Source organism: Populus euphratica, unplaced genomic scaffold (assembly GCF_000495115.2).
Source record: "Populus euphratica unplaced genomic scaffold, PopEup_1.0 scaffold207.1, whole genome shotgun sequence".
Classification (NCBI taxonomy): domain Eukaryota; kingdom Viridiplantae; phylum Streptophyta; class Magnoliopsida; order Malpighiales; family Salicaceae; genus Populus; species Populus euphratica.
The window spans coordinates 3,942-11,888 of record NW_011500092.1 but is presented as its reverse complement, the minus strand read 5'-3'; the positions used below and the strand labels follow the sequence as shown (position 1 = coordinate 11,888).

Below are 7,947 nucleotides of genomic sequence, written 5' to 3'. Positions count from 1 at the left end.
ATAGTCAAATGGTAGGTGCCTAACTTGCCCACCATTGTTGAACAATCATCTCCCTCCTCAGCTATAAATAGAAGGTGCACTGATAGCTGAGATAGAGCACGAGATAGAGAGAAACACAGAGAGCGTGCTAAGGGTGAGAGTTGAGTTGAGTTGAGAAGTTTTCTCCTCCTCCTTGTTTTGTTGTTTGTATTGCTTTTGAGCTTGATTAATACAAACCAGTAGCTCCGTGGAGTAGGCAAGTTGCCGAACCACGTAAATTTATGTGTGTTTGAATGTTTGGATCTCCTAACAATTTACTATGGCAATTTTTTCCATATCACCCTCCAATTGTCCATGTCGTGTTGGAATACTTCAATTCACTCCACTGCTGCTGCTATCAATTTCGATCTATGCTATGAAGTATGAACATGGCTGGCTAGAGGATTTGTGGTTGTATTAACAAATTGGCAGGTTATTTGTTTGGCCTAGCTGTTTAGTGAAGGAGATGCCAGGGGAAATTATGAGGGTGGTCTTGACATCCTGACTGCTAGAGAAGCCATCTTTATATGGCAGCAAAATAGCTCCATTTTAGACATGCTAGGATTCCTGCAGACATTTGCAACTACCTTTTCCTCTTCAGTGTATTCACAGAATGATGAGTTACACCATATAAGCTAACAAATGGTGCCACTGTTGTTGAATTTTTTTTCCCTATGTTCTGGACATGCAATTGATTGGAAACTTATTGGAAATTTTGTGTGACAAGTGCCAAACAAAATTCAGAAGGGATGGCTCACTTGCTAATCTAAATTCATGAAATGTTAAAAACAACTCAGCTTGATCTATACAACCTGGGAAGGTTAGCTTGGGTGGTGATGGGCAGTAAGTTTTCTTAGTTGGAAAATGATTTCTTTCAAACTTCCTTCATAGATTTCTATCCAGTTTAAAAACCTTACTGGGATCTCAGCCAAATGCTTAGAAATTCGATTTCACTTCACAGTGTCAAACAACTGCCAACACTTGCTTTATAAACTATTATGGCTTGATATGATTTGCAACTCATGTTTGTTTGTTTTTTTATCTTAAACTATCGACTTCTTTGCTGGTATCATGTTTGCTTTTAGGCAGGCTGGTTCGCTACAGTTACAGTTCACACCACTTTTTTGTGCTTAGCAGCTGTTTGTTTGTTGCCTTTTTTACCTGGGCATCTTCGCTTGCATTTTTCCCTGCTGTTCTGCTCGCTTCGTAACATTGTCGCTGAGGCTGCGTCCATAGTTTGGCATTGCTGTCTCCTCAGTCTTCAGTCATTTGTTAGTTTTTAATTTGTTCAATTTCGAGTCTGTTTCCTATTTGTTTTTTTCTTTGCTTCTTTGGCCGCCTTCACACTTTGAGCCTTGTGTTTTTGGTGTTTTGGGGTTGCTGTTTCTGTCCTTTTTAATTTTCTAGGTTTCCAGTTAAAAGATCATCGTTGTGTCCTGTGTATCCATTGCATCCTTCGGCTCTTTGCTGTTCATTTGGCTGACATTCCTAGCTGTTTTCTCCTTGCCTTCAATCCATTGGTAAGCTTGTGAGCTCTATTTTCTTATGTTGATGCTCCTTTTCTTCCATACAGATTCTTGGTGAAGGAAAGTAACTCTAAAGATTTTTTTTTTTGGGAATACATAAGAATACATGCTTGAATCCATGCGTTTTTAGCTTTGGTCAATCAACCCATGTGGATGCTATTGTCGTTTACTTTTTAAAGCTATTTCTTGTTTTAGCATGCTAAATCGAGTGGGAATTGTTGTCGACTTGCTTGAGTAACAATGGTTAACTTTCATCGGCTGTTGCGTGTTGCAATGGCAAAGCAAATTAGCACCATTCAGTTTTGATTGATTATGCGTGATAGATTTCAATGTGTAAAAGAGCTGATTCAACCTGGATAATGCATTTTTTGAAGCTACTCTTTCCCTATGTAGGCGCAAGCGCAACATTAAAGCCAAACACATTGATATATGAAAAACGAACCAAGCATGATGCTACGCGCAACATTAAAGCCAAACACATTGATATAAGAAAAACGAAGCTGGTTCCCAAGCATGACGCTACACGAAGCAGGTTGAACAAAGTTGCTTGCAGCATTCACAATCTTATTTTCCAGCTGCTCCAATTCATTTAGACTCTTTTATCTCAATTTCCACTCTTTTCCTTGGCCGTTGGCACCAAATCCCTGCCATATTCTTGCTGTTTCTTCAGAAGCAGATTGTCTTATGTTCTGTTGTTTACTCCACTGTTGTGCAGCACTGGTGCCAAGTCAACAGCGGACAGCTGTGGTAGACGTTCACGGTTTCAAAAGAGGACTCGCACAAAGGCATCCTTCCTAGCAAAGGCCCCTCTCTCTTTTTCTTATTTTCCTTTCCTGCATGTTAGATTGCTGCTCAATATTGCTGTTTTTATCTTGGGTCATCTTCTGTTGTTGTTACAACATTTCTTTCCTTCAGTGCTGCGCATATGGCCATGTTTGCTGTTTTGACATGTGCTGCTGCCCGCGCAATATTATTCCAATGCAATTGCTCCTCATTGCAATTATTTCTCTCTCTTGGTTTTCTGAGCTACAGGTTCGGCTAGCAATGGCAGCCATTTGGGATGCTTTTTGCGATGGATTTGATATCTTTGAGAGGTGTCTTATGTTATGAATGATGTTTTTTGGATTGTCGTGGTTCTTTTGCGTTTGCATTGAATTGCTTTCATCATGTCGCATTGGAAACAACTTTTCGTAATTTTTGAGAGTGTGCTTACTTTCAAAATATTATTAAAATAATAATTTTTTTATTTTTTTTTATATTAGTATATCAATCCAAAAACACTAAAAAAATATTAATTTAAAATAAAAAATAATTTTTTAAAATATATTTTTAAAATACAAAAATAAATAAAAAAATATATATAAACACGTGAGGGGATACCTTCGGAGGGCTACCAAACCCCAACTTCTATTTAAAAATAAAGAAAAAAACTAAAAGTGTCTTATTTAATAAATTTTCAAAGACTCTTAGTATAAAATTAGAAAATCAATTAAACACTGCTTTTGCCTGCCTCTCTTTTTTTTCCATTTTAATGTTTTTTTTTTCTTTCAATGGAATACTTTTATAGACTAATTGGATGAAATTATATTTCAAATTATCATAAAAATTTTAAATTAAAAGATAAAAAATTAAAATAAATAAAAAAACACAGTAAAAATTCATAATTCACAGTCAATCTCGTATTTACTACAATTTTGATTTTGATTTTAAAATTTAATTTGATTATTCTTTGGTCTCTATATCAGAGAGAAAAGAAAAATTCACTAAAAAATAGCTAGGAGAAAAAAAGTTATCAGGGGAGCCACAAAGGAGCTCATTGTTCATAGTGACAATAAATTCCTTTTGACAATGGAGATTTGATTGTCTTAATTTTGAATCTTTATCTTGCCTGTAAAAATAAATCGGGCTTGGTTTATAGAATTTTTATTTGATTGATTTTCATATATTGTTTTTTGACTTGAGGTGTTTTAGGGTTAATAACTGGTTTAAAAATATTTTTATGATATTTAGTAAGTGTTTTTTTAATAAAAATTATTTGAAAAATGAATTTTCAACCCCGAAAACCCCTCCCTTGTTTTTTTTTTCTTTTTTTATCACCACAATAATGAATGAATTTTAAGCTGGCGCCTAGTAGTCGATGCATTATCTGCCACTATAAACAATGCATGGTTTGTTAATAGCTTAAGCACGCAAGCCTACCCATGCACTCCAGCCGACTCAAGCATAAGCCCTAACTTTTTAATAGCGCAAGTATGTTGGGCCATCAAGGCACTTAGGCCTGCACAAGCCTGTATACCAGCTATAACAATTTATAATTCAAATTATAAAATAGGTTAATATATGTTAATCTATTTAATTTAATATATTCCCATCTAAATATTCTTTAATAAAATATTATCTTGAAATATTTTTTTAAATTCAAATCAGAATATTTTAGATAATCTAAATTAATTTTGGACTTACATTTCTATACCTTTTTCTTTATTATTTTTTTTATATTTATATATTTATCAAATTAATCGAGTTACATTAAAATAAGTTCATAATTTTTTTTATATATTTAGGCTAAGCTAAAAATCACAATGAGGATTTTACCTTAATGACCATATATGCGTAACACATGCTTACATTAATACATTATATATATATATATAAGCCCTATTCATATCTGACGCAGTTTTAGTTGTTTTAATTTTTTAATTTTTCACACATGAATAAGAAGAAGACACATTCATACCATCATTATGAAATGTACGGAATATATTTTTTTAATCCAGATTTCTTGAGTAAATCATAAAATATTACCTCTTCTTTTGAAAAAAAAATTAAATAATTAGTGTAGTTAAAAAATTAATTTATTAGTCCCATTTTCTAGTAAAAAAGGTAATTTGATGTTTTAATATATATAAAATATCAGTAAAATAAAACTAACTAATTTATACAGCATTTTTTAAAAGAAAAATAGTAATTTTCAAGATGACATTTGAATCATCTCAGTGTTCTCTCTATCCTTAAATAATATGTATGGATAATAAATTCTAATGTATTATTTTTTTTCCTTACTTTGAATTTTCAAAATAGGTTCTGCTTCTTTTTTTTTATCTCTAGATAATGCATGTGGATAATAAACCCCCTGTTCAATATCAACATCTTTTTTTTTATTTTGTTTTTCTTTTGATTTTAATGTCTATCACTCTAATTTTTCAAAATAACTTTTCAATTTATTTTTCTTTACAATTTAATTTATATTCTTTTTATTATAAAGTTTATTTATTATATACATTGTGCAGCAGTCAGTCTATATCTCTCTCACAGTATTCTCAAAAGCCCGTATATTCCTGTTGATGGACTTCTTCAGTGCTCGTTGACCTTTTCTTGGTTCAACATCTTCAATGAAAATCAACTTACTTCTCGTTCGGTTAGAGTGACTTTTGCAAGTAAAATTGCTTTAAGGAAAATGTGAAGGACTGGCAGGGAAGTAACGAGGGAATTAAACCTTACTTGAATGTGGTACAATTTGGGCTTGTTGACCCAACTAAATTTATTTTGAACTTGAGATCCTTCAGATTTGGCCCAAAGCCCATCAAGCCCAGTGCTTCTATAGAACTACACTTAACACTATAAGGAGAGATCAAAGACATATAAGTGTTTGATCCAACAGTATAAATCAAGCTAACTCATCAAGATTCTAGTCAAATATTCACGGAGAAAAGTATAAGAGGAACAACAATTCTTTTGTTTAAAATTTATTATTACAAAATTGTACCCATCACACATAATTATTTTTTTTTATTATTAAAACTTGTGTGTACAATTATTACCATGGATTTTAATTCAAAGACAAGGATTTTTCTTGAATATTTTGATCTGTTCAGCAAAACAAAAAACTTAAATTACATGTACCAAAGTCCAAAGGTGGCCCAAAATACCATGGCTGTAAAGCAAATAAGTAACTTTAAATAAACCAATGTGAAAATATTCATAAAATTGTCCGAAAAGAAACTTAGTTTTAGTTGACACATGCTAATTCAAAAATAATTTTATTATATATATATAAAATGTCCATAGGAAACATTTAGTATCAATACCTAAAAATCTATCGTCAATTATATTAGATAATTTACATTGATATATGAAAATTAACACACCCGGACTTTGTAAAAATGTTGGAGGATTTCACACACTATAATACCATAGGAGTTCCGCATATACCCATGCATTCATATAGGTAATTAAATTAAATTTTGATCCATCTGAATGAGGCAAGCTAACTGGATGGGATAAATGTGAGATTGATGGGAAATGAACGCGACAATCGATCCATGGTACTAATGCACAAGATCAGTACATATCGTAGGATGAATATGATATTAAACGGAGTGAAAGTTGATTAATGAAAGAAGCAAATAACTGAGGAAGGAAGTCGAAAGTGTAGCAATGAGAGATAAATTGTTTCTAAAGTTTTTTTAAAGATGAGTGTGATAGTCTTCAACTAGAGAAAAAAGCAGTATGAGATCAACATCACCAAAATATTGAGTCACTAAATCATGAATACGAAGATCTTATAAATAAAATAGAGTAAGAATGCTCTAAATCGATCAATAATAAAATAGAGTAAGAATGCTCTAAATCGTTCAATAGGATTTAGAAGTAACATGCAGACTTTTTTATTGGTCATTGAGATGAAAAAAAAAGAGAACTCTAGAGTAATACTGATAAAAAACATGAAGAAATAAAAAGCTATTTTATATAAAAAGAAAACCTTTCAGCTAGAAGAAAAAAAATGCGAGGTAAGAGGTGGAACAAATTGCCTTAACTACAAAGAAAGTTAATGATCAGAAACAGAGAGGTTCGTAAAAATCATTACAATTAGTAGATGATCAAATTCCACTGATAACTTCAACAAATAATGATCAATAATTATAACATACTAGAAAAAAACCTGCATAAATAATGGTTATGAAATAATAAAAATCAATCAATCTAATGATTTATTTACTCATATTGCTTTATTTTTATTGTGTGATCCTATAACTTTTAAAAATGTTGTAAAATAAATAAAGTGATAAAAGTCCATGCACTGTAAAATTGATAGTATTAAAAAAACAATACTCAGGAATTAATAGATCTTCTAAAAGGATGAAAGATCATTGGTGTAAGATGAATATTCAAGACAAGATTAAAAAAAAAATCCTTCATTATTAAACTGAGTGTTTAAAAATATTAATTATTGTTAGATATCAGTTATAATCATTGTTTGGGTAGGAATCTTTGATAAAAAAAAGGGATTTGTGTTAGATTAATTACTTAGAAGCTTTGGTTAATTAGTAAGTTAGAATCTTTATTAAATTATTATAATTTGAGGATTAATATATTCAGCGGAGCGGAGTGTGTGTAGAAGCTAATCAATAAAATTTGGGACATTCATCCAAGTACTTGTGTGTTTTATTCTTAAACAATAAAAATTACAATTGTAAAGTGTTCGGTACTGAAAAATTGACCTCATGTTTTTCTCGAGGATTATTTTAGAGAAAATTCATATACTCCCTATCGAGGATATACTTCAGTAATTGAATCTTCATCAACAGAATAAGCAACAGACTTGCTTTTAGAATGTTCTAAAAGAAATTCCTTGCTTGAACTGTTCACTTCATCTGTTATAGTGCTATGGAAAAAAAAAGCAGGCTCTTGAGGTAATGGTAAGGTAACCGAGTAAGTATTGAGTGTGAGAACAATTGTTACCATTGCGGGCCTGATAGCTGGATCTTCTTGAACACATAGCAATCCAATGTGGATGCATCTAATTACTTCATTTCTTGAATATGTATATGTCAGAGTTGGATCCAGCACTTCCAATGGTGTCCCATCTCTCCAATGTTTCCAAACCTGAAAAAAGAAAATTGAATGGTCAAAAGTTGCTACATCTTATGCCTTTTGTTTTCAAGAGAGAGAAACTTGCACTCACATAGCTCACAAGGTCTACAGCACCCCCTGTTTGATAGAAGGAACTGTTCTTCTTTCCGGTTATAATCTCAAGGATTAAGACACCAAAGCTATAGACATCAGACTTGACAGAGAAACGCCCATGCATTGCATATTCGGGGGACATATAACCACTACAAACCAGAACAATAGAGAAATGATTAGAAAAAAACGAAATGAAAGCACTCTGTCAGCAAATGAATTTACTAATCAATGGGAATTAGATCCAAACTTACTATGTTCCAACAATTCTATTGGTACTTGCTTGAGTTTGATCGACTACGAAAATCCTAGCCAAGCCAAAATCTGAGATTTTGGGGTTCATATCTCCATCTAGCAGAATATTGCTTGCTTTGAGGTCACGATGTATAATTCTTAGTCGAGAGTCCTCGTGAAGATAAAGAATTCCTCGAGCAATGCC

At 32.1% G+C, this 7,947-nt stretch overlaps 2 protein-coding genes across 5 annotated transcripts in view; one reads left to right on the top strand and one right to left on the bottom strand.

Moving 5' to 3' along the window:
- LOC105109148 (uncharacterized) overlaps positions 1 to 2,660 on the top strand; it is a 4,258-nt gene extending 1,598 nt beyond the window's left edge. The window contains exons 1-4 of one of the 4 annotated variants that reach the window (XR_839176.1): positions 237 to 1,538; positions 1,938 to 1,950; positions 2,009 to 2,076; positions 2,260 to 2,660. Coding sequence is in view for 1 of the 4 variants with exons in the window: in XM_011003754.1 (XP_011002056.1) it covers positions 1,938 to 1,950; positions 2,009 to 2,076; positions 2,260 to 2,491 (313 nt within the window). In the remaining 3 variants the exon portion in view is untranslated. Of the gene's footprint in view, positions 1 to 236; positions 1,539 to 1,937; positions 2,077 to 2,259 lie in introns of those variants that run through there. The other 3 variants (XM_011003754.1, XR_839175.1, XR_839173.1) reach the window with 3 other exon arrangements.
- A 4,305-nt stretch (positions 2,661 to 6,965) lies between these two features.
- LOC105109147 (cysteine-rich receptor-like protein kinase 10) lies at positions 6,966 to 7,941 on the bottom strand. Its single transcript, XM_011003753.1, has 3 exons — positions 7,763 to 7,941; positions 7,510 to 7,660; positions 6,966 to 7,430 (listed from the first exon to the last, which is right to left on the bottom strand). The coding sequence occupies exons 1-3, from the start codon at positions 7,849 to 7,851 to the stop codon at positions 7,092 to 7,094; spliced, it is 579 nt and encodes a 192-aa protein (XP_011002055.1). The 5' UTR covers positions 7,852 to 7,941; the 3' UTR covers positions 6,966 to 7,091.
- Positions 7,942 to 7,947: the final 6 nt, after the last annotated feature.